Source organism: Pantherophis guttatus, chromosome 5 (genome assembly GCF_059756535.1).
Source record: "Pantherophis guttatus breed Tessera chromosome 5, ASM5975653v1, whole genome shotgun sequence".
Lineage (NCBI taxonomy): Eukaryota > Metazoa > Chordata > Lepidosauria > Squamata > Colubridae > Pantherophis > Pantherophis guttatus.
In genome coordinates, this window is record NC_142067.1 from 104,523,936 (window position 1) to 104,548,759 (window position 24,824).

General features: G+C 34.2%; 1 protein-coding gene across 14 annotated transcripts in view; it reads right to left on the reverse strand.

Annotated features, from left to right (window-relative positions):
• Positions 1-597: 597 nt before the first annotated feature.
• DOCK9 (dedicator of cytokinesis 9) overlaps positions 598-24,824 on the reverse strand; it is a 116,098-nt gene continuing 91,871 nt past the window's right edge. For 8 of the 14 annotated variants that reach the window (XM_087871509.1, XM_060686589.2, XM_087871510.1 and 5 more), the window contains exons 39-54: positions 18,817-18,932; positions 17,693-17,830; positions 17,041-17,223; positions 16,035-16,148; positions 14,898-15,113; positions 14,516-14,573; positions 13,113-13,219; positions 11,447-11,569; positions 10,595-10,708; positions 9,587-9,622; positions 8,751-8,897; positions 8,214-8,424; positions 5,811-6,001; positions 5,254-5,354; positions 5,023-5,161; positions 598-1,829 (exon numbers count right to left, since the gene is read on the reverse strand). In XM_087871509.1, the coding sequence (XP_087727635.1) occupies positions 1,707-1,829; positions 5,023-5,161; positions 5,254-5,354; positions 5,811-6,001; positions 8,214-8,424; positions 8,751-8,897; positions 9,587-9,622; positions 10,595-10,708; positions 11,447-11,569; positions 13,113-13,219; positions 14,516-14,573; positions 14,898-15,113; positions 16,035-16,148; positions 17,041-17,223; positions 17,693-17,830; positions 18,817-18,932 (2,117 nt within the window). In that variant the 3' untranslated portion in view covers positions 598-1,706. The remainder of the gene's footprint in view (positions 1,830-5,022; positions 5,162-5,253; positions 5,355-5,810; positions 6,002-8,213; positions 8,425-8,750; positions 8,898-9,586; positions 9,623-10,594; positions 10,709-11,446; positions 11,570-13,112; positions 13,220-14,515; positions 14,574-14,897; positions 15,114-16,034; positions 16,149-17,040; positions 17,224-17,692; positions 17,831-18,816; positions 18,933-24,824) is intronic. The other 6 variants (XM_087871514.1, XM_087871505.1, XM_087871506.1 and 3 more) reach the window with 1 other exon arrangement.

The window sequence follows — 24,824 nt, forward strand, 5'->3', positions numbered from 1 at the left end:
AGATTATTAATTCTCACTTATATTATCATTTAACTAGCTTGCTAGTCAAAACATTACAAGGATACTTTTTCAAATATTTTTCTGAAACTATCTGTTAAAATAATTTCACAAAAATGAGTTTAAGAAATCTGATAAGATTTGTTCTAGTATTTTCTAGCAAGAAAATACATATTGGTCAATATCTTATGATCTGCTTTGGAAATTTCTTAGATCCATATCAGAGTGAGCAATCTAGTTCTCTAGATCTTCCTTTTTCCCATTTTTGAAGATTGTGTTTGAATTTCATTCATTGTCCAGGATCAAAATGTATAAAGTTCAACTAGATATTCAGTAAGTTCCTTCAGTGTTCTGTTAATTGAGCTGGATCTGGGCTCTCCATTTTAAAAATATAAGCCATATAATGGTAGTCAACACTGAATTTAGTGTACTGTGTGCACAAATTAAAGCTATTCTAAAAATAGAATAATAGGAAATCATTAAGTTTCTAATGCATACATGAAGGAACTTAACTAAATATCTTAAACGTCAAGAAATCTAGCTATGGTAATAATTTCTATCAACAGCTCTATATAATAAATCAGAATTTCCAAGTTACGCATGAGTAGTATCATTTATTGCAAATCTTAAGAATAGCACAAAACCTAAACCAAATATTTATGTCAAAAAAAGAATATGAAAATATTATTTATTAAAATAATGTAATACTTGATTTTAGTGATACGTTTTGCAAAATAAAAAGATCCAAATAAATTGCACATAAATTAAACTTTTTTAAAAATATAGATGTTATACATAATGTTTAATTACAGCAGGACAGTGATTCCAGTTAAATAAAATTAAAACCTTTATCTTTCTCAGGTATAAAATTATTCATGACTTCAAGCAACACAGCAAAAGCCTTAAATTACATCACCATTTCCACAGTAGTTATCACCACTTTTATATTCCATCACTTTGGCAAAATTAGGTGGTTGTTGTTTTTTTAAAACAGTGCATAACGTTACAGAAAGTGTATACAACTTCATATTGCACTTTATATATACAAATAAAATGTAAAAGAAAATAGAGCATTTACTTGGAATGAACATGAATCCATCACAATTGTAAAAGGATGAAAGTGAGTATGAATATTAAAAATATTTAAAATGCAATACATTTATATAGACCTTATAAGCTGTATTAACAAACTTTTACATTTATTAAGATAATATCATGTAGTCACCATTGATTGGAAGCAAATACTTGATTCATTTTAAGCTTATAAGCTCTCCAAAATGCCAGTAAGTTATAAAATAGAGCACAACTGTTAGTCGACAATATAAAAAGCTACTTCTACTTACATTAACACCTCTGTTTAGTGCTTATTTAGTTCATAGTGGTTAATACTTTAATCAGTTCATATGTGCATAACTTCAACACACTCATAAGTTCGTGTCCACACACATGTTTCAAATCTGCCTACATTGTGCCATTCACTTCATGAAATCCTTATGTGATCAGTTTTCCTAAATACTTCTCAGAACATATAATATTGCAAGCATAATATAAAAATATGTGCATTTTTGATGTCTTATTTCCTTATACCTGATTGATACAATAACTAGAATCTGCATAGTTCTTTCACAATTTTTGATTTCATCCTGAGTTAGCAAGCTATCCCCAAACCCTCTTGTTCCAAAGTCAAGGTACTTTCATGTATAAGACAGTTATGCAATTGAAGAAGAGCTGGGCATCCCATGAACTGTTGTGCTTGTTGCTGTCCCACTAATGGCATTGAAAATGTGTAGTGAGTTGGACATTACATTGGCCTTTTCTTCCACAGCAGTAATCTTAAAAAAGAAAAAAGGGTGTCTTACACACAGGCTGAGAACATTATAAAGAATAATAATCTTTGTAAAGATTAGGGTATCAGCCAATTATGAATAACCCTTGCATAAATTTAATTTTTAAAATGAGAACAGCATATCATCCCTCTATGAACTTTAGAAAGAGACAAAATGATTTATCTGACAATATATACCCCAATTATTTAAAGGGACTATACATCCCATATATATTATTGCAATGAAGGTTGGCTGACTTCTCTAGTGACAAAACAGTTATGGATTAATATAAGTCTCTCATTGCCAGTCACAGAAATGAAAGACAACAATGGATTATGTAGCATGAAGGTACATTAAATAAAGCCCACTTCTATATTGAGCATATTTGCTATTTTTCCCCAAAGAAAATAACTTATTTTTTTTTAAAAAATAAAGCACATTAATCTTATCTAACTGATAATTTTTCAATTACACAATAACAAAACATGAAAACTGGATTAACTGGTTCAGAATAATTTGTAAAGACAGAAATTAGTCAAATGAAGTGGGAGATATTTTATTTCTGATATCTAAGCCAGCTAAATTTTTTGAGTAATTGAAAAACATGCAATGTCATACAGGTTTTTAGAAGCTGGCTTGCTGATATCAATCACAGTTAATATTAACTATTCAGATTTGCACAAGTATGGCAACATATGATTAAGCAAAAGTGAAAATAAATGTCATGGAGAGGAGTCAGCACACAAAATGAAGTTTTTCAGAACTTATTTCTGCTTTTGTTACCTGATCAAGTATGTTGCAGATAGCTCTGACTGCAATTTTTACCATTCCTAGTCACAATCACCAGTAATTATGCTGGCTCTGGAATGGGACAGCTCATCATGGCGAGCTTGCCACTACCAACTTGCCACTGTGAAGTTGCCTCTGCCAACCCACTACTGCCAAGTTACCACAGGTCAACTCCACATGGCCAATTCACAATGGGGACAATTTGCTGCAGGCAGCCAAAAGAACAGCTGAGTGAGTGACTTGGTGGGCAGAGTGCAGAGTAGCGGTAGCTTCCCATTTTTACCTCCCTGGCCACCATCCCCATTGCTGTGGAGCTTTGGGCCGAAGAAACCAGGGATGGCAGCGGATGATGGGGAGGTGGCGGTAGCCAGGGTTGTCCGATTTTCACACCATCTACTGCCATTGCCCCATGTTTCTTCAGTCCCGAGTTTGGGGTGGTGGTGGCAGGGGGTGTGAAAATGGGAAGCTCTCGCCCACCTACTTGCTCGCCCGGCTCTCCCTCTGATCACCCATGAAGAATTGCCTCACTGAGTTGGCTATCTGGAGTTGTCCTGCAATGACTTGGCAGTGAATTGGCAGAGGTGACTTGGAGGTGAGCTGGCCATGCCAAGCTGCCATGCAGAGTTGTCCTAGATCCTGTTGGCTAGGGATTTCAAGAGTTGCAGAGCATAGTATCTTGAAGTTATTAGCTTGGGGAAGACTGCCTACATTATCTGTATGGTAAACTAGGGCTAGAGAATGAGAAACTACTTCATTTATTAGAAACAAATCTAACATGCAATATAAACAAGGGTAATGCAATTCGTCTTGTATTAATAAGTTAAAGTCAAATAAAACGTAACTAAAAGACAAAGAGAAAACTAGAAAGAAACTAAAAGATATTACCATCCCAGCTGATCACATTTTCAAAGCAGCATAGGGGAAAAGAAAAGGAAGAAAGAGAGATGCCCATTAAGGTTTCTATGGAATATGATAACACTTCTCAAAGAAAATCTGTTTATTTTCTTTAATATGTATTTAGGAAAGCAAAATAGGTATTTAAACTTTGCAAAAAATTAAAACTTTGTAAAGGGTACACCCTTTAAAATAATAAGGTAAAAATGTAAGGTATTTCAATAAGAGATCAATAGATGTTGGTTCCCCACTTTTTTCAAATACAAGATTATTATTTCATGATTGGAAGCCTCTAAGGACCACCACATAGAGTTGAACGGCTTAAATCTTCCAAATTGCAAATCTCATGAGAAATTTGTTGCTCTACTTCCTCCTGAAATCTTGAGAGATGTTCATAAACTATTGGCACTCAAGCCAGCCACCACCCAGAGTCTGTATCATGCAATGGGATCAGTTATATTAAGAGTGGCTCCAATTATAGAAGGATCTAAATTGGTTTTGGAAAAGCACACGGGTTGCATAGCAGTGATGGCAGGTCCACCCTTCTTGTAGCGTGTGATACTCTAATGTGATTGTCTGAATTCCATTCACACATTCATAATCAAATATATGCAGATTTTTTCAGACATAAACCTCTCCCTTCTAATACTGCTTCCCCACATAATAATTAGACTTATAATTAACTGTTGCTTTACAGTACAAGACAAATACTTAATATTTGTTAATATAGTACAGTTCCAGTGCATGGGGAATAACGCATTTTCACCAACTCTCTTTGAAAATGATCCTCCACCATACAAAGTAGAGTTTTTTTTTTTAAAGTGGTATCATCAGATTGCGAAGTAATAAAAAGAGTTGTTCTCATGTCCAAATATCTCCTAATCAGAAAAAAAAAAAGTTCTATGATTGACTTGGGGAAGAAAGTGATGGGCTGAACATGATTGGTTGGCAATTTGATCCATGTCACAGAGATACTCCATGCCTATTGTAGGAAAATGATGTTTTTAAAATTATGTTGTATGTTTAATTTAAACATGTCAAGAAATAGCAAACATACAGTGTGCTATTGCTGAACATGTGCTTACATGTTGTACAAACATACTATTGGCAGAAAATATTAATTTTACTAAGCAGCTGATCACAGAAATGTGACTAATGGCAATCTACTATTACTGAGTAGTTATGCTGTAAATGTTACCATAGCTCATCTTAGAGCCTATTGTTTATTTCCTAGCAGGACAGAATTGGGGAAAGCAAGAGAAAAAGAAAGTTGCCAAACTTATTTTTATGTCAGCTTTAAGGAAAAAAGTAAAATAAGGCACAACCTCTCTTGTTCAAATGTCTTTTATATATATATATATATATATAATATGTTTTTGTCTGTACTAGATACACACATACAGCCAAGCAAACAAAAAACAAGATAGGCAAATTCTGAGTGAGATAACTGGCATGGAGATAATGCTTCTTAACCATAGGATAATCTAGAGTATCTTGAATGAAGCTCAGTACATACTTGCTCATGCATAATTTCAGAGAGTTCTTTTGCCATCTCTCTATAGTTAGCTTTCATTTCTTCTTGATATTCTATCTGGTCTTCTTTTATAAGCCGTTCATTTACTTCTAGAGCCTGCCCACAAGTTTCAATAAACTGTCTGAAATGAAAATGGAAGTAAAATAAAATGAAAGTTAAAAGCATTCAAGTATCTTATGTCCAAGGAAAAAAAAGTATCTTCAGAATGTTTACCTGAAAATTTCCTTCAGTGATTTGACTTTATTGTCTGGATATCTTTTGGTGCTTGTATCATCCAAGAAAGCTCTGGCATATGCTAATGGACCAGCATTAACCTAAAAGAAAAATTGCAGTTCATTAATATAGTTTTTTTGTCCTGTAATAATATTAGATGAATGTCCTGAATCTCCTACAATACATGTTATACCCTGTGGAAAAATAAATAACGTCACTGACAGTTGGAAGCATTTTTCTAACTAGACCAAAACTCTGTCCATTACCAATCACATGCACACAAGTAGTTGAAGGGGCCAATCCATAGCAGGGAATCTGCTCGGTTTCTCATGCAGCTCTTGTGTGATTTAGAATAGGATGAGATGTATCATCTGAATAGGGCTACTTACAAAAAGGATGTCTTGTTGTAAGACATTGTGTGACTCAATTTGGACCAGGTCAAATCCATTCCTCTTTTTTAGATTAGATTTTGATTATTTGGGTTATTATTTTAATATAATGAATAGCAGATGTTGAAAAATAGGAAATATACCAAATGAAAAATGTATGGCACTTACCTGGACACTAACACTACCCTGCAGCTTTAATTGAAGTTTGATCATATCAACTTCAGTTGATGAACAAAGTTGTCTGAGTTCTGCGTTTTTTTTATTCATTTCATCAATGGCTACCTCAATTGGATTTAAATCTTTGTACTGTTGATACATTATGGGAATCCGCTTTTTTACATATGGAAAACAATTGATAACTAGAGACAGAAAATAATTAATATGATTAAGTATGTGGTTAATTTCAATCACAAAGTTTTGAAAACAAAAAAACTTTTTTTCTTTTTTTGCTGATAATGCAATTCTTTTTATATTGGGACCAAGTAGATTTTGACTAAAATCCATATTCTAAAAAATAACCAATTTGGAAATTACTGCTCCTTTTTGTGTCACTTCTGCAGACAATCCTTAACATAGCTATCCCTGAATAGCAATTAAGAATCAACAAATGATGTAATGCTTTTTTAAAAAATGCTCTCCTTATTTAGCATTTTTCCCATGAAAGGTGCTGCTGCTATATTTCAGATCCCAGTTGCAAAATGATGAAACTCCAGGGAGAAGCATTTAAAAAGCCACGGTGATGTCAAAATCATCTTATAAACATCATGATGCCATCATACAGATGCCCATGTAAATGCCCTTGAGCATGTAATCCCCTATAATGTTTCAGCTGTATACTGGGTACCATATTATTTCTTGGTGTAATTATATCCTTTAAGGCAGGGGTCTCCAAACTTGGCAACTTTAAGACTTAGGGACTTCAATTCCCAAAATTCCACAGCCAGCATGACTAGCTGAGGAATTCTGGGAGTTGAAGTCCACAAGTCTTAAATTTGCCAAGTTTGAAGACCCCTGCTTTAAGGTCACAATAGCTGTGACCAAAGTAATAAAAAAGTCTCCTCCCATGTTAGTCTGCACATTGTAAGATGAATCTTTTGTAGAGCACTCTGAGTTAAAAGGACTAGCATGAGAAGATTATAGTCCTACTTTTTTTCTAAAAGGTTAGATTGCTTTGGTTTTTATCTTTCTTCTATCAAAACATATGCTTTTTTTAAAAAAAACTATTTGATTCTACTGCTGCTAAAGTGTATTTTTTTCTTTATTGTCTTATCCTTAGTTCTTGTACTTCATGGTACTTTTTCCTGAACAATATATTCTCTTAATTTTACTGATTTTCATTTCACTGATTTTTTTTATTTTTATTTTCTTGAATTGTGTTTTTTTATATTAATTTATTTATATTGATCAGCTGGTTCAAGTATATAAAAATTGAGAACAATTTACAGATTGTCATCTAAGAAACTAGGATGTTTTGGTTGCTTGGTGAGAAAGAAACATCCCTAACAGCTATCCAATCTTACTTAAGCAATCAATCATGGTGCAAGGGTAAGTCATGAGTCAGCATATAATCTGGCCTTGACATATTTAGTAACTGTTATAGCAATTGAGAGGCAATAAAAACTAAGTTCTGTAGCAAAATCAGCTCTTTGTAAGGCTACATTTGTTTAAAAGGACAGGACATGAATAAAAGAGGAGATTCAAGCATGCACATAATGTGAATGTCTCACAAACTACCATAAATCAAAATGAGTTTAAAAATGTGAAAAGACATAAAACAGTCTTTTCCACTAGAATTGTTGCAAATGATGCTTTAATGCCTGCCACCTTAAGGCACGTAGGTAGCCTGTTCCAGAGAAAGAAAATCTGAACTATAAAATTCAAAATAATAGCATTGTTTTTGCTTAGAATATTATAGAAGTAATCTGCGTTTATCACAGAATGCTCTCGCTACAGAGCTATGACCAATCCCAGCATAACGTTTAATGAACGTATTGTGATGATAAAATATTATTTTCAAAAAAATGATACCTCCTTTTGTGATTGTAAAATGATATCTTAAAGCATATATTATCTCTAACATTTTCTGGTGATTTTGCCTAGGGGGATTGGTACTAATTGTAGCTTCTATTAAATAAAATATCTTATTAGCTCAGTCCTTACACCTTGTTTGCACTGCCTCTCTAAGACCCTAATAAAACATGCACCTGAAAAACTATATTCATATTTACAAGAATGTGACTCTAGTTTCCTTCAGGACTCCCAGCTAAACAGGTCAAACAGCATAAAAGTAGAAAAATGTTTACAACGTATCCTGTATTAGTTTCTAACACTCATATATTTATAAAAGTGCCTGAATAGAGTTAATATGATTGAGTCAATCCTACTTATCCTTGGTAGGAAAAAAAAAACCTATACCAATTTTCTGCCAAATGGCATTGTTAGAGTTGGTAAGCCATAATCACATCAAACCTTAATAAGACACAGATTGCTCTGAAATTTGAGGGAAAGAAAATAAGTTCAGTGGGTGGGTGGGTGGCAGGAGAAACAAGAGCTGCATTTTCTCTGCACTACCTGTAAGAATGATGCGTCGCTTGCACTGCTCTTCCACCATACCTCGTCTTTTACCCAGCTGAGTAAAAGGCATCTCGAACATAAATCGGCGGATGTTGTGATTTTTTTCAAACTCCGTTTTTCTTTCCTGCAATTCCTTTTCTTCAAAATATGGAACTACATGTGTAACTTGAATATAAGCATATTTTGAATCCAAATCCTTAGGATTTACCTTCAAAAAATTGTAGACAATACAATGCTCAAGTTATGAATATGTAGTTATTTATTAATTTAAGGCTTGATATCATATTTTCATGAAAACTAAAAACATACTATTTTGTTGAAAAATTGACATTAAAATGTTGACGTTATTCAGTATTACTAAGCTCAGACTAGCTTTATTACAATTATTAAACCAAATGAAGATCTGTAAAGTCTTATTTTATTCTATTTAAACAAAGACAACAGAAGAGATGATTCGATTTATTTGTTTAGGTTTACTGTATTTAGATTTTGTTACAATTTCTTCAATTCTTATAAAATAATATGTGGTCCTACTTTGTCAGAATCCTGGATCATCCTGACATTTTCAGATCCAAATTTATCTGAGTAGAGCTTTTGTAGCCTCTGGGAAATTTCTGAAAGAGATGTGAGCTTAGGTTCTTTGTAAATATATTCTTTTCCATCCTCATCTTCAAAGAATCCCTTTAGGGAAAAAAAACACAGAATGGTTAAATTCTGATTATATCAATATTCAGTATTTAATGAAATGTCAGCCTTTAATGTCAAGGAGTGTGACATGAGAAAAAAGAAGAAAAAATATTGAAGAATAAAGCAATAGTGAGGTTGCATTAAAATGAATACACACAGCTATATAGTGAATGTTGTAATTATATGTGATGTTAAGGTTAATGCTTTCAGGAACATACATTTTTTTTCCAATACATTGTTTGTATGCCTGTTTCACATGCCAAAACACTAGCCCATGCTTAAAAAATTTGTGTGATTTTCAAGTTTAACAAAACACTCTATAATGTTTCATTTCATCATGTCATTCAATACAACCCAAGTTAATTTTAAATCAAAGTTAATTTAGCTGAACTCTATCTTATTTTTAGGGAATGCTATAGATCATCATTGTTCACATACTCGCTGATTTATTTATTTTGAATAGGTTCCATGGAAGGTGAAACAGGTGTTTTCATGTAGAAAGCAGATCTATTTTATAAATTACAGAAATAAATATCCGTATCTGAAAATGAAATGGTGCAGGGAATACAACATAGCATGTTTAAAATGCAGACTAAATCGACAACAATATCCACACCAGATTAAGCTTGTATGCAGTGATGTTTACTGCACTGCTCGCTTTAAAAAGCAATATTTGTAATTACCTCCACATCTGTTTCACTGTCTGTAAACTGGTATTGCTATAGTCATAAGAGACAATAGAATAAATGGAGTGTTATATGTTTCAGTCCTGTCATAATTTAATTTCTATCACCAACACATTTTTTCTCCAATAAATGAACATACACATATACTTATATACACAATTTACTTTATTTGGTTGCAAAGGAGATCTATATATCATGTTAAAAGAGTGAGTATGCCTAAGTATAGACATCTTTTTCAAGTGAAATTATATTTCACAAAAACTGAAACAAAGATCAGGAAAAAACCCTCTCCATATCAAAACACCAAATAATGTGCTTAATAATTTATATTGATATGATTAGAAAACTTACCGCTGCCTTAAGAAAGTAATCATAAAGAAAAAAGAAAAAAGCATAAAGTTTACTGATGAAGAGATTGTCCTTTCCAGAATACAATTGTTAGTTCTATAAACATTAATTGAAAGTACATGCAAATAGAAATAGACACAACAGATTTTGAAAGCATGCTGTTAGAATACAGGTAGACCTTGCTTAACAACTGCCCTGTTTAGTGACCATTCAAAGTTACAAAAGTTGCTGAAAAAGTAACTTTACAACCAGTCCTCATGTTCTTGATCGTTGCAGCGGCCCTGCAGTGGCATGTTGAGCATTTGGGCACTTTGCAATCAGCAGGAATTACCATCAAGAACATATTATGGTCACATGATTGCCACTTGTGCTCTTCACAATCAATTTCCAACAAGCAGACTCTATGGTGAAGTTGGCAGTAAAATCACAAGTAACTCTCATGTGTTGTCTCACTTAACAACTGGGGCGAGCTGTTTAACGACTGAATGAGAAGTGAAGTATGTCCATCACAATCCTATGATGTTTCATTTAGTGTCTGCATCACTTAGTGATGTAGTTGCCAGTCCCAATTGTTGCTAAGTGAGGGCTACCTGTAATGTTGCATTCTTTCAGGTGTTTAGTTGGCGTTGAGCAAAAGCTACGGCAGATAGTGCTCACCTGTCCAAAAAAGGCAACTCTGAAATACGTTCCCAACAATCTCTTTCCTGTGTGCATAACTTCGGTAACTTTGCTATATGCCCGGTGCAATGTGTCATACAGATGAGCTAACTTCTAAAAATAGATGGGAAATGTTTTTTGTGAATAAAGACATGAATACATTTGGGTTATTAGAAACAGAATAAAATGTATTATCTACTTAAGTGTTAAAAATTCAAAACTAGGTTTTCTTAAAATAGAACACAAAAGGGTTTCATGTTAAAATAACTTTTAAATTACTACCGGTGACATCTGTTGAAAAATCCAACGATCCCAGTTTCATTAAATTAGGCAGGACTATATAACAACTGAAAAAATTAGCTGTAATTATCTCAAGTCTATAAAGATATATAGAAAAAAGATAGTCTTCTTAATATGAACTTTGACTATATGATAAACTTATGTGCTCAACTAGGAAGCCAACTCACTGCACTGCAGTATCCCCATAGTCTGTCATAAATGTGAATTACCACAGGAGCACTGCATCTGGCATAACTTTGAAACAGGTTGGTATGTACTTTTAGGGGTCGCTCATTTTGAACAGTTATTAAATGGCCTGTCATTTCTCAAGGACTACCTGCTAGTCCTTGGAACTGGGCATTATTTTTTTTCAAGTTGAATGTACTATATCGGGTGTCAAACTGGCAGCCTGCAAGCCGGATGCGTCACACATATGCCATGCCCACCCTGGCTGCGCAAAGGCAAAAAAGTTGTGATACGTCACGTGACACGATTGAGTTTGACATCCATGTATTATATCATTAAACAGTATAAAAATAAGTTTCTGAAGTATTTATAGATTTAAATGAATACCTCAAAATCTCTTCGTTTTTCATAAACAGGAATTATAAGTTTATATATATCAGCAATCAGTTCATAACGTTCAGCCTTCCATAGACCATCTGCACATTGTTCCAATAATTCCATCAATATTTCCTAGTTACAGAAAGGATGACAAGCAAATTGTCATTATTAATAGAAATTAATCTCTACTAATTTTATGAAGAAAAAATAAAAAATATAGACACAATTTTTACACTATTTATTGATACATCTATCTACCTCATATTTAAGCACCAGCAATGTACAGCAAACATTCGAATAAAATTTTGCTCCAATATTCAAGAAGCAAACAGGGGATGTCAATTAATATTCAAAATGTATTTGATTTATATTTTTAACTCAGTTTGATCTTTGCTTGATCAATATAATTCAATATTTTTATTTTAATATCAATTAAAATAATTTCCATTTACCTCCATTCTCTCAGAAACAAAATGGCAGAATCATAGTTATAATACATATTAAATTAACTGATAACATTCATATCAGTGCATTTTTGTATTGGTTTGTCACCAACTTGATATCAGTATTCCTAGAAAATACATACATACATATATATATTATTAGGGGCTAGAGTTCATCTAATTATCATAAGATAAAGTTCATGAGTTAAAAACGGCCTCAGCAGAGTACATGCAATAATTATCAGCTAAGCTAAGCAATTATTCACTGTGGCAAAATGTAATAATCTGAAAATAATAAGCAGTAGTTCTTACAGAAAGATCAAATTCAGATATTTTTCTAGAATAATGGATAGCAATGTTATTTTCCTTTTGGCAGCATGTTTACTTATACAAACTATTTCTCGATCATATAACAGAAACTGCTTTAACATTCTTAAGGACAGCACAGCAAACCATGGGTTTATACTCTATGCAGTATTAACAATGTGGAAATGTGAAATTTTCATATTTCTTACAGGTTGCATTAGTCTTATCAAATCAGCTAATTGATATGATAGAAAAAGCATTTTTCTAAAAAAAAAAATGTTCCCTGCCTTATGATTGTTTTCAGCCATAAATGTACAGCTTAGGACAGTGATGGTTAATCTTTTTGGTGCCGAGTGCCCAAAGTGCGCATGCATGTGCGAATGCATGCGCATGTGCCCCGACCCCTAAAATGCAATGCGAGCGCCCCTATGCATGCACTCTGCCACCACACATGCATAGCCCCTGGGCATGCGACCTGCCCCCCCACCGCGCCGTTTTGGATTCCAGGTTGGTGCAGGCGGCTTTCCAGGCCCAAAACGCGAACCCCAAAAATGCAATGCATGCACCCTCCGCACATGCGCCTTGCCATCCGCACATGTGCGTGCGTGCGTGCCTCCTGCATGCACCCCACATCCCACGCATGCGCAGCAGAGACCCGAAGACCAGCTGGCTGGTGGCAGGAGCACGCCCATGCTCGGCTGAGCTGGGGCGACGGCTGGCGTGCCAGGCGACATGGTTCCGCGTGCCACATGGACACGCATTCCATAGGTTCGCCAACAAGGGCTAAGGAACTGTAATAAATGAATTTAAAAATGTAATGTTATTTGACAACCCTATTTGGGCTCGTCAATAAAACAGATATTTCAGAAGTCAAGAAAATCAAAACAATAATGCCTTGTAAGTATCTATAAACTAAGTTTCCATACTTCATTAAAGTGAACACCTTGCATCCCCACATCTTCCATCATTGAGGCCTCTTCATCTATATTTGGAGTGATTACTCTGAAGCTGCTACAACCTTGCCTAAACATTCCTAAACACATAGGAAAAAACATGAAGAAAAATGCACAAATTAATCTGGGGAGAGAGAGAGAGAATGTAAATCCCACAGATGAATAAAAATGGTCTAGACAGATACTGGTAAATAGTTCAGTTGTGAGTTTTGTATAATTGTGTCAGGATATATTTGGAAAGCAGTCTGTATCAGATTGGGAGTATTAAAACTTTGTACCATTTTCTTCCAAAAAATGAGCAGTTTATTTCATGGTAACAAGAACAGCAACAAGGAAATTTTGGCAAAGGATCAACCTATCAGAAATGACCTTCTAAGGTATCTGAGTCTTAAGTCAAGGACATCTACAAGGACATCTACTAGTTAACTAACAGTCCATGATCTTTCAAGACTAAGACTGAACAATGGAAAGTCCTTTTATATGATAGGCAATTTGGGAGGTGGGTTGTAGGTGGATAGTTTTAAGGTTCACTCCACCCAGAAATACAGGTATTATGTTACTGTCATAGCCAGGATTGTGTGAATTGTTTCTGACATAATATGGAGGGGCTTTAAGCATTATGGCTGCATCATGTTGAAAAATAGTTGTGAAAATAATGCCTCAGTGTTAGCTATTTTCCTGTAAACTTTATAGTTAAGTAAAGAGATGCACCAAATTTAGGAAAATAAAAAACAGTCTTTTCCTCTCTTGCTCACCTTTATGATCTACACTTCTCCATGTGTTTACCACAACTTCTGTCTAATCTGTGTTGACCCATATTTTCTTATTTTAATATATAGGCTTACAAGGGTATACACAACCTAGGTTTTTGCATTTGGCAATGTTTCGAAACCACTAATCCTCAAAGGATTCTTTAGGATGCTGTATAGCCATGATTTAGCTCTGTGTTGACTTGCGGTCAATGTTTTCTACCCTTGTTCTAAATAGGAAAATAATATTGCCATATTTCAAAGGGCACCTGAAATAACTCCTGAAATAGAAAAATGTGTTTTACAGAAAGTAAAGAACTGACTTTTGCTTTTTTTCTATGTAGCCATATGGGTTTCAGATTTATTTATTAGACTATGTGATGAACTATGAAACCAACCAATTGCCTATGGATTCTGCAAGGCCAAAATAATTCTAATTTAATTTTTTTTAAAAATGCAGATACAGATTAACAGAATTGGAAAGGACCTTGTAGGTCGTCAAGGTCCAATGACCTATTGCCTAAGTTTTTTGAAAAGGCTGGCATGAATATAATAAACTCAACATTCTGTATTATTTTTAATATATTTTAAAATATTTTACTGCCCCAAAATAACAATGATGCATACCTTTCCGTAGAAGGTATTCAGCCACCAAAGCTGCTACATGAACATAGCACATTGCTGCCTAGATTATGAATAGAAAGAAAGGACAATTATGATAAATTCAGGATTGTAAGGTTTACGTAATGGAAGAGGCAAATAAGACTAAGCTATTTATTTGTACAGGAATTTATTTCGGGGGGGGGGGGAGAAATCACTATTTCCACAGATAAGAGCAGACTGTTCTTCAAAGGCAAGTATATAATGCAACTTTTCTCCTTAAATTGAAATGAAGTTTCTCACATTTTTAACTTTCTTGCTGTTAAATAAAAGATCTAATTACTTCAACTTTTAAAAAAATATGAAACAGTTCTATGAGATCATTTTAAGGTACTTTCTTCTTGTTTACCTCTGAAAAATCTCCATTTTTAACATGAATTTTTGCCATGCTGTCCAACCATGTTTTCCTCAGCTCAGGAGTACTAGCGTAAGACTTTGCCAGACTATACTGAAGATCCACCAGCATTTCTGGATCATTCTCGTGTTCCTTCATTTGTGCAGTGGCCATTAGGACTGTACGGATGCGTTTTGTCAGATCTTTTACATCAGAAGGAAAGGTAGTGTGCTATAATTGAAATAACATGATAAATGATGTGAGCACAAACAAGGGCCACAAAAGATGAGTAAACTGCAAAGTATGCATCCAATATAGTTACAAGTCAGCTTTAGGCATTTGCCTGAATGCACAAAATGAAAAGCAGAGGAAAGTTGGGTGCAAATGCTAACTCCACTCCATACTCTCCTCAACTTCCATGTGTTAAGTTGTACTCTGAAGGAAACAACTCTTTGCATGATTCAGAACTTTGCAGTTATTAGAAATTCAAATCATGCAGATATTCTAAATACATTTAAGAAACTTCATGTAAAGCTTCTCTAGACTGGATTTCACAGTCTATAGAGACTCCTACAGTAAATAATCAGAGCTGTACGTTCATTTACTATTATGCTGGGTTGTAAAGTTATAAATTAGTTCACAAATTTTTGTCAGAGTTACAGTCAGTCAGGCATTTGCAGCACTGAAGATTTCAGCCAACAGCCCACATTCAATATCAGACTTCAAAGAATGAGACTGTGAAAGGTAAAGGACGGTAAAATGGAACCTTGACAAGAACAAATTTATCTTTGAATTTTCTCACTGTTTGGAGGTATTTAAGGCTACAAATGTCAAAGATTAACTTTGTCAATATGGTAAATTTCTCTCAGTAGGACTGAATTTCCATATGCAAAATAGTTTTAGAGACCACAGGATGTAGTAAAACTGACTGTACTACTGTGGTTCAGACTGACATATAGTACTTGACATAAACATTACATTTCTAGATGTCTTATTGTGTTCCTTCCTCTCAATTACAAGAGGGCTTACCGTACCTAACCACCTGGATAAAGGGGAATAAACTTCCAATAGTAGTTTGCAAGTTCCTTCACATTACATGGTACTACTTGAGTAATATCAATTCACATATTCTACATTCCACATTTTACAAACCTTAATATATTTATCACTGTTTGCACAGTTGTTAATAATGGAAAGAGACTGCTGAAATCTGGTTCCTCCAATTCCAGCAACATCTGCAATCAGCTGACTCACAGAAATGATAACCTAATAAGATGCAAAATCACAATTTTGGTTACGTATCAATATCCAAAATTCAAGAGTTTGTAAATTATCTTACAATTTCAGCTGGAAAGCATTCAGTATAATTTAAATTAGCAATCATAATTTCCAATATAAATACTGCTTTTAAAGCAATTTCAGCCAACAGCAATTGCTTTCAAAGCAATATTCATACCAGAAAGCAGGGCATTTATTTTTTTTTCCTGCCACTTAGCGCTTATTTTTGCAAATGTCATTGCCACATTATCAAGACATATCAAATCTTACTTACTGAAATTACATTGTTACAATTTGAAGACAGAATTTAAAAATGGATAAAGTAATCGACTTTCCAAATGATATAGAAGAAATTAAAAATATACATGAAGTAAAGCTAAGTAAGATCCTGGCCTCCTGAATATATCTGACCATAAACTCTGTATGCCAAATATCAAACTTGGGTTTTCTGCAATGAAATATCATAATGCAAGGCCTCCCTTCCCTTCTCCAAAAAACCTCTGCAGTGTTGCAAAATAAATTGTGTGGTCACTAAAACATCAAGTAAGGTAGCCTATGCTATACTATATAAAATCTATTCTGCAAATTGTCAGTTATCAAACTACGTATCAAAATTCTTCCAAAGTTTTACAAAGAATGATGTATATATAAAACTTAATGCTTGATTAATAATAAGGATTATCCTTCGATATTTGTTGTATATGACAACAAAGCAACTTCTGATAGAAAGTGTGCCTCTTTTTATGTATAGGTATGCATGCTCATAATCTATGTATTTTAGGAAAGATAAATTCTCAGTTTAAATTCTTCAGAAATTTAAAGATAAAGTCTCGTTGTTTTTTTTCTTTATGAAACAAGTGAAACAACAAAGTATACCAACCTGTAAATGTGTCCTTACAAATGATCTCTTTTTAGTATAATCAAAATTATTCTTCATTAAGAAGTAAAGGAGCTGTGAAGCTTCAGTTCGAATTGAACTTAGTTTGGAATTGCAGCACTTCAAAATTTCACAGCATAGTGAAGAACACATATCAGCTCGCCCTTCATAAAATGTAGAAGGGAACTGTAGAGCAGAAAAACCATTTATTCTGTTAAAACCAATTTAATAAGACTAAGATGAAATAAAACCTAAATCCAAATAACATTTTTTATATTTCTAAATGCACTTTCATCTTTACTAAAGTTGAGCAAAATAAAAATAATGTGGGACATTAAACAGAAGAGAAATTAATCAGCAATAGCAATTAGCATTTAAGCTTATATATCACCCATGGCACTTTGCAGCAATCTCTGGGCAATTTATAATATAGAAGCATTATTTGCACACTACCCCCAACAATCTGGATCAAGTTATTCTGCTATCTAAAAGACAGACCTTGGCATTTGAAACAGAGGTATCTTTCGATTTAACATGTAGATTTATGATACGGGGAAAAGCATTTAACTGATTCCTAACCGAGAAAATAATAAAAAGTGAAACCATACAGCAATATAACATACACTATCAAGGAAATAAAATTAAAACTACTTACCTTAAAAATTAATGTCCTTAAAGCATTGAAAACATTTTTTAAAGCTATTTCGGACTGATTTTTTTGTAGAAAGCAAATGTATACATCAAATACTTTTTTCATCAGAGGATTATGGCCATCATCCTTCAGCAACTGATTCTTAAAATTAAGAAAATGTGTATTTTGGGAAAAAAAATTATTTACATTAAGGCATCTGTATATAGATCTGCTAATCAATTATCTTCACAAAGATCTGCATACAAAACAATTCAAAAATTCTTAATTACTACCATAAATCAAATTTGCAATATCCTGATATTAACAATATCCTGATATATTATCAAATAACATTTTCAAAAAGTTTATTTTTGACTAGATCCAGAGATGTCTACAGATAGTCCTTGACTTACAACCAAAATTGGGAGCAGAACCAAACAGTTGCTAAACAGTGCAGTTGTTAAATGAATCATGCCCGATTTTGCAATCTTTTTGCTATAGTTGTTAAGTGGGTTCTCTCATTGGCTTTGCTTATTGGAAGCCTCCCAGACTGGTTTCAAATGGCAATCCCATGATTTTAGGATACTGAGGCCATTGCAAAGCACCCAGATTATGATCATGGGACCGAAGGAATGCTGCAATGGTTATAAATACAAGGATTGCGGGTTGTAAGTAACTTTTTTCACCACTGCCATTACTTCAAATAGTTATTAAACAAATTGTCGTAAGTCAAGGACTATCTGTACCTCAGCTTTTGTGTATCCAATATTAGCTTTGAGTTGTCTATCTGAATAGCAATTTGACTTACTATGTGCCAATGCACATAGCAAACTTTTTTTTCTCAAAGCAATTACTAATGGTAATTCAATTAATAAACAGAAATATTGATTAATATATCAATTGCTAAACTTTCAGTTAATGAATAGTGTGACTTTTATCAGATTTCTGAGGGGGAGGGAAGTAGAACAGCCTTTAAAATATTACACAGTATAATACAGAAACCCAACCTTTAGGAATACCAACAAGGAAGCCTAAACACAATTGTAAAAGAAAGTTCTGGAGCAGGAATATTTCTATCTGTAAAATAGTACTGTTAAGACACTGTCTTTATCAATATTAGTACACAACTGTACATATCTAAAACATACCTTAAATGCCACTGTGAACAAAGATAAAGTATTCAGAATCGTAAGACCCACTTCAGTGGCAATATTGGCTTCAAGTAAGGATTGGTGAAGAACATCTGCTTCTGAATGGCCATAACCTGCATAAATTTGAAGTAGCTTTTATCTGGATCAATTTTATTTCAATTAAGTGGTATTTATGTTACAGAATAATAGAGCTGGAGATACAGATAGCAACATTAACAAGACAGTGCATGTAATATAATGCAAGTAACATCCATTTACCTTGATTTCCTTATTTTACAGGAAACAATGTATTTATAATTCCCTAAACAGTAATGATAACTATTAATATTTCTAGATTACTTTCTGTTTTGCATCTATCAGGAAATGTTCTCAAAAATTATGAGAAACACTCAAATAGTCCTGTAGCTTAGCTTTTCTTTTTTATTTAGCTAGAAAATGAAGACTGGATAAGAGTTGAAGATTTAATATTAGTTTATATAGAAAAATCTTTATGCTGCTTACAGCATAATTTTTAGACACATAAAACCAGTCACCTTTAGAAGATAGTTTTTTAATTTGATTAAATTAAATTTATTAGTATTATTAAGAAGCCTCTGACAGCAAACAATTTTACTTCAAATCTCCAAATATATTTAATTCTATTGAAGATGAAATGAAAGAAGGAAGGAATGCCATAGCATTGAAACAAGAAGAGCCTCCTTGACTGGGTTATTTTATTTTACTTGTGGGACTCACTTAGAAATTGAACTGCAACAGAGTTTGAGCAATTCTGGCCTGGTTTCATGCCTAAACTGCTAATGATCAAGAATTACCTTGTTTTTTTTAGATAGTTAAAGTTATTGCCTTCTATATAAAACAAAGCAATTTATGAAATGAGTAAACTTTCGATTAATTAGCTTGCAATTCCTCTATTACAAATTCAATAGACCAAATCAATTCATTCATAGATTTATTTACTCATTACTGCACTTAACTTAATGGCCACAGAATTTATTTACTTTATTAAGATACTAAAATAAACAAGTAAAATATAGCATAGATTAACAACATAGTTTATTCAATTAATATAAACATATGCATATAAAAATAAATCAAAGAGAAAATGCAATTCTTCAAGCTGGCAAACACAAAAAGTAAGACATTTTATGAGCCACGTGGTTACATTTGGCATTTTTAAAGAGAATCAGACACAATGAGGTTCTGGATTCTGGACTAGTCACAGAGTTGCTTCCATAGGATCCATCTAAAAACAAAAATATGGGATTGCTTCTGTCTGCATTTTTTCCTAGCAGTAGAGGCTTCGGAATTTTAAAAAAAACAGCAGTGAAGTTTATTCCTACTTGATATTATTACAGGCATTTTGTGTGAAACTTTCGTTCATCGAAAACTATGGTTTGATGATATGAAAAACTGCAGCTTGGATTGTTAAAAAAAGGAAACGATAAAGAACATAAACTAAAATGAAATACATTAATTTGAAATACAAATATTAATGAAACCTGAAGCCTTTTTTCTAGGTATTATGGACAAACCAATAGAAAAACAGAATAGGACGCTATTTCTTAACATGGTGACTGCTGAAAAGATGGCTTATGCTAAGGAAAAGGGGATGCTGACTGTCAAAGGCTGGATTTTAAAATTGACTGAATTAGCAGAGATGGCAAAATTAACTGCTTTGGTTAGAGACAAGTTTATAAGAGACTGGAAGCCATTTCTGGACTTTCTACATGTTAAATACAATAACAGAGGGTTAACAGAGGGATTTGAAGATTAGTTTTATCTTTGGGATTACCTGTTGACTGTTTCGGTTTATATATATATACCGTGTTTTCCTGAAAATAAGACCTTATATTTTTTGAACCCCGAAATAAGCGCTTGGCCTTATTTTCAGGGGGGTCTTATTATTTTGCGTGGAGGAGGATGGGGATCCTCTTGCCATCTTACCTGATTTCCAGCTCTGTGTTTAAATATTTTTGGGGAGGGCTTATTTTCGGGGGGAAGCTTATTTTTTGCAAATGTGCTCAAAAGCTCCATTGGGCTTATTATCAGGGGATGTCTTATTTTCAGGGAAACAGGGTATATATAGTTATCAGACATAGGGTCGATTCGATTATTAGACAAATAAATTTCCAGATATTTATGTAATATAGCATTTTTGTTAAAGACCTGTTATGTAAGGGGAGGAGAAAATATCAGATTTTGGATTCATCTTTCAGAATTCATCTGAGGTGGATTTTTTTAATGCTTAATGTAAAATGTTTAATGTAAGATTTGGGGGGGGATTGGTACACATGGTGTTTTGCTCTTGGTGTCGGATGATTTTTTCTTTTTCTTTTGTATTTTTGTATTTTATCTTTGGAGATATGTCAAAAGAAATACATTAACAAAAATATAGATAAATTATATGTTTGCGAAACTAAAACAAAAAGGATGTTAATGTAATGTATAAACCTAAGTGTATAAGTTATTATGAAAGAATAGGCCATTGAGACATATATAAATGAATATTTATTGTAATATTAATTTGTAATATTACAAATTACAAAGAGCATGATAAAAGGATGAGGCTTGAACTGCAGAATATTTTGTTCAAAAACTGTTGAAAATTGATTGCTAAAAAGAGCCTTGATAGTACAGTGGTTTAGTGCACCCTGTTATTAACACAGCTGCCTGCAATTTCTGCTGATTCGAATCTCTCCAAGGCTTAAGGTTGACTCAGCCTTCCATCCTTTCTAAGGTAGGTGAAATGAGGACCCAGTTTGTGGGGGCAATAAGCTGACTTTGTATAAAATATACAAAAGAATGAAGGCTATTGCTTAACGCATTGTAAGCCGCCCTGAGTCTCCGGAGAAGGGTGGCATATAAATCAAATTTTAAAAAAAGAAAGAAAGAAAGAAAAAAAAAATGATTGCTGAATATGGTCAGAGCAGTATACAGCAGTAATTATGCATATGCAAGAATAATTGGAATTGGAATGCTTACCAAACAGTTAAAAATGATGTCCCTTTAATGGTTTATATCTATGGCTAAGTGTTTAAGGATGCCTATAATGATAGTAGGATGTGTGTATATATATATATATGTTTGTACACAGATGCTTCTGCATTATTGGCTGTAAAGCAGAACAATTTGCAGTGAAAGTTAGAAGATAAAATACAACAAAATTAATGTATCAAAGGAAAATAATTTTAAAATATCTCTCTATAAGAATATGCCTCTGCTTATTTTGTTATATATATATATATATATATATATATATATATATATATATATATATATATATATATATATATATATATATATATATATATATATATATATATATATATATATATATATATATATATATATATATATATATATATATATATATATATATATATACACACACATATATATGTAGGTCTTTGGTTATTCGGGTCTTCTCCCACGTAAAATTGGAAGTGTCTTGGCGACGTTTCGACGAAGTCTCATTCGTCATCTTCAGGCTGGTATTCTCGGCTTCGTGCTTCCACGAGACACTTCCAATTTTACGTGGGAGAAGACCCGAATAACCAAAGACCTACATACAAACACCCGCGAAAACCTGACAAAACATACATATATACACACACACATACACACACACACACACACACTTTGTGTGTGTGTGTGTGTGTGTGTGTGTGTGTGTGTGTGTGTGTGTGTGTTGTGTTAGAATTGGCTATGAAAGGAAAACCGAAAAGTTCAGTTGAATTAAAAGAAAATGGCATATTGGTGTGCGGAGAGTAACAAATAGAGGTCAAGAATCCTTCTCGCAGTTTTGGTACTTAGGACAGATGCTGTATTCCAGCCTTATGTGCTCTGGCCCAATGCCTGGTCATCAGAGCCTCAGGGGCTATCACTTTCTGGCTGCTGTTGTGGAATGCATGGTCAGTCTATAATAAAATTCCACTCATCCACAACCTTAACCGTTGGTGAAAGGGCTGACCTTGCATATATTAGTGATACCTGGTTGGGCATGAAAAGGAGACTTCCCCTGTTAGAAATGAAGTAGGAGCAATAGTGTCAGGTGACAGAGAGTAGTAGCATCCAAGAGAATTGCTTTCCAGATAACTGTAAGTGAAATCCTGTTTGTGAAGTTAGGCTCCAGGATCGGATTAAGGCTGCTGATATCATACTAGACTCCCTCCTACATAGCAGCTCCCTACCTGAGCTGCTTGATGCAGCAGCCAGATTGACAATGGAGTTCCCAAATGTAAGGCACAGGGGAATTTCAATTTGGCCCAGATTATCAAAAATCTGACTCACAGCAGGCTCACGTACAAGACCTCTTTTTTATCTCAGCATGGTAGCAAACTATGTGAAAGTGATGGATGTTACTATCATCTATGGTCTGATTACTCCCTATTGATCTTGAAGTTCTCTCCAGCAGCACCCCCACCACTGGGAGGAATGATCTATTCAATCAGACTATTCCAGGTGTCTAATGGATGTAGTTGGGTTTCAGAGGAACGTTTGAGTTGTTTCTGAGCATCGGGTACGCGGTCCACCTGAGGCCTTAGTCTTTGCCTGGAACGAGAGTATGACAAAGGCCCTCAAATAGATCACATGTGTAAGAACTCTGTGCAAAGGTATCCTGGAGTGCCCCCTGGTTTTCAAAAACATTCTGGATGATGAAGCTGTGTAAGAAATCCCTAGAATGCCCCTGGAGGAAAACAAAAAGTGAACTCAACTAAACATAGTAAAAATCTTTGTTAAGGCTGATCTTGTGGCAATAAAGGCAGCAAAACATTTATTTGCCCATCCTTATTTCATCTGCAAAAAACCCTCTGATGGTCTTGTTTAAAGTGAACCGATTCCTCCTGGCCAAGGAGAAACCAGGGAACATATAAGAGATATTGTGAGGATTATTCCAGGAATCTGTTGGATAAACTTGTTTGGATTTTCTCACAGCAAGAGTCTGGCTATCTCAAGTCAAAGTCCTATAGAGTTGACTGAAGCATTATTTGGTTATTTGGGAAGAGTTGGCCTGATGAGTTTTAAGACTGTGAGTTCAGCTGCCTGTACTTTAGATCTATGTCATTTCTGGTTGGTTATGGTTTGGGGTGATTCTCTTCTTTCAAGATTGGTTCCAGTTGGTGTTGGTGACATCAGGGAGAGATCTAGCCATAGTTTTTTTAAGAAGAGATAGGACAACCATTTTTCTGAAATGAGCAGAGGGTTGGATTAGAAGATCTCCAAGGTCCTTTCCAATGCTGTTATTCTGTTACTCTTTGCAGGTTACCACAGGGCATAACTGTCTTGCCCTCATTTTCAACATCTACCTGAAACTTCCAGTGAGATTCTGATGCATTCAGTTGCATACCTCTCCCTTAAGCAAATTAAGTGAGCTCTGAACTTGGTTGTTTGCTTGCAGATGTTTTAGGATAGTTATTGCTATTGGCACGGCTGATGTTACCTAGATGGGTAATGAAATGTCAACAAGCAAATAACCAAACTCAGAAAGCCCCAATTCAAACCTGAGCAACTTACATTCTCTTCTCTTGCAAGTGTTCCCAATGTTTGGAAGTTGTTAGGGTCTGAATGAGGAGTTGTTACGGTCTGAATGAGGAGACTGCAGCTCAACCAAGGCAGGAATAAATAGCTATAGGCTTTGAAGCCTCCTGCATCCATAGATTTTTCATCATCTTTTTTTTTTTTGATGGGGTGGTAGCATTCCCACTGACTTTGTGCAATTTAGGGAATCCTCTTAAATGCAGGACTACTGTGAGGAGCAAGTGGCAGCTGTGGCTAGGAAGACCTTTGTCCTGATCAATCGTGTGTCAATTGTGCCCAAGTGGCCCAGAATGCAGTGGTATGGTCAGTTTGGGATGTTCTATAGTACATTATTGCAATACCTCTGCTCTATGAGCTGAACTGGGTCTCAGTTATGTTCCGGTTGAAATTCAAGTGCTGTGTGTCACCTATAAAGACCAAGATGGCATAGAGTTGAGTTATTTGAGGGATCACCTGCCTCCAATTGT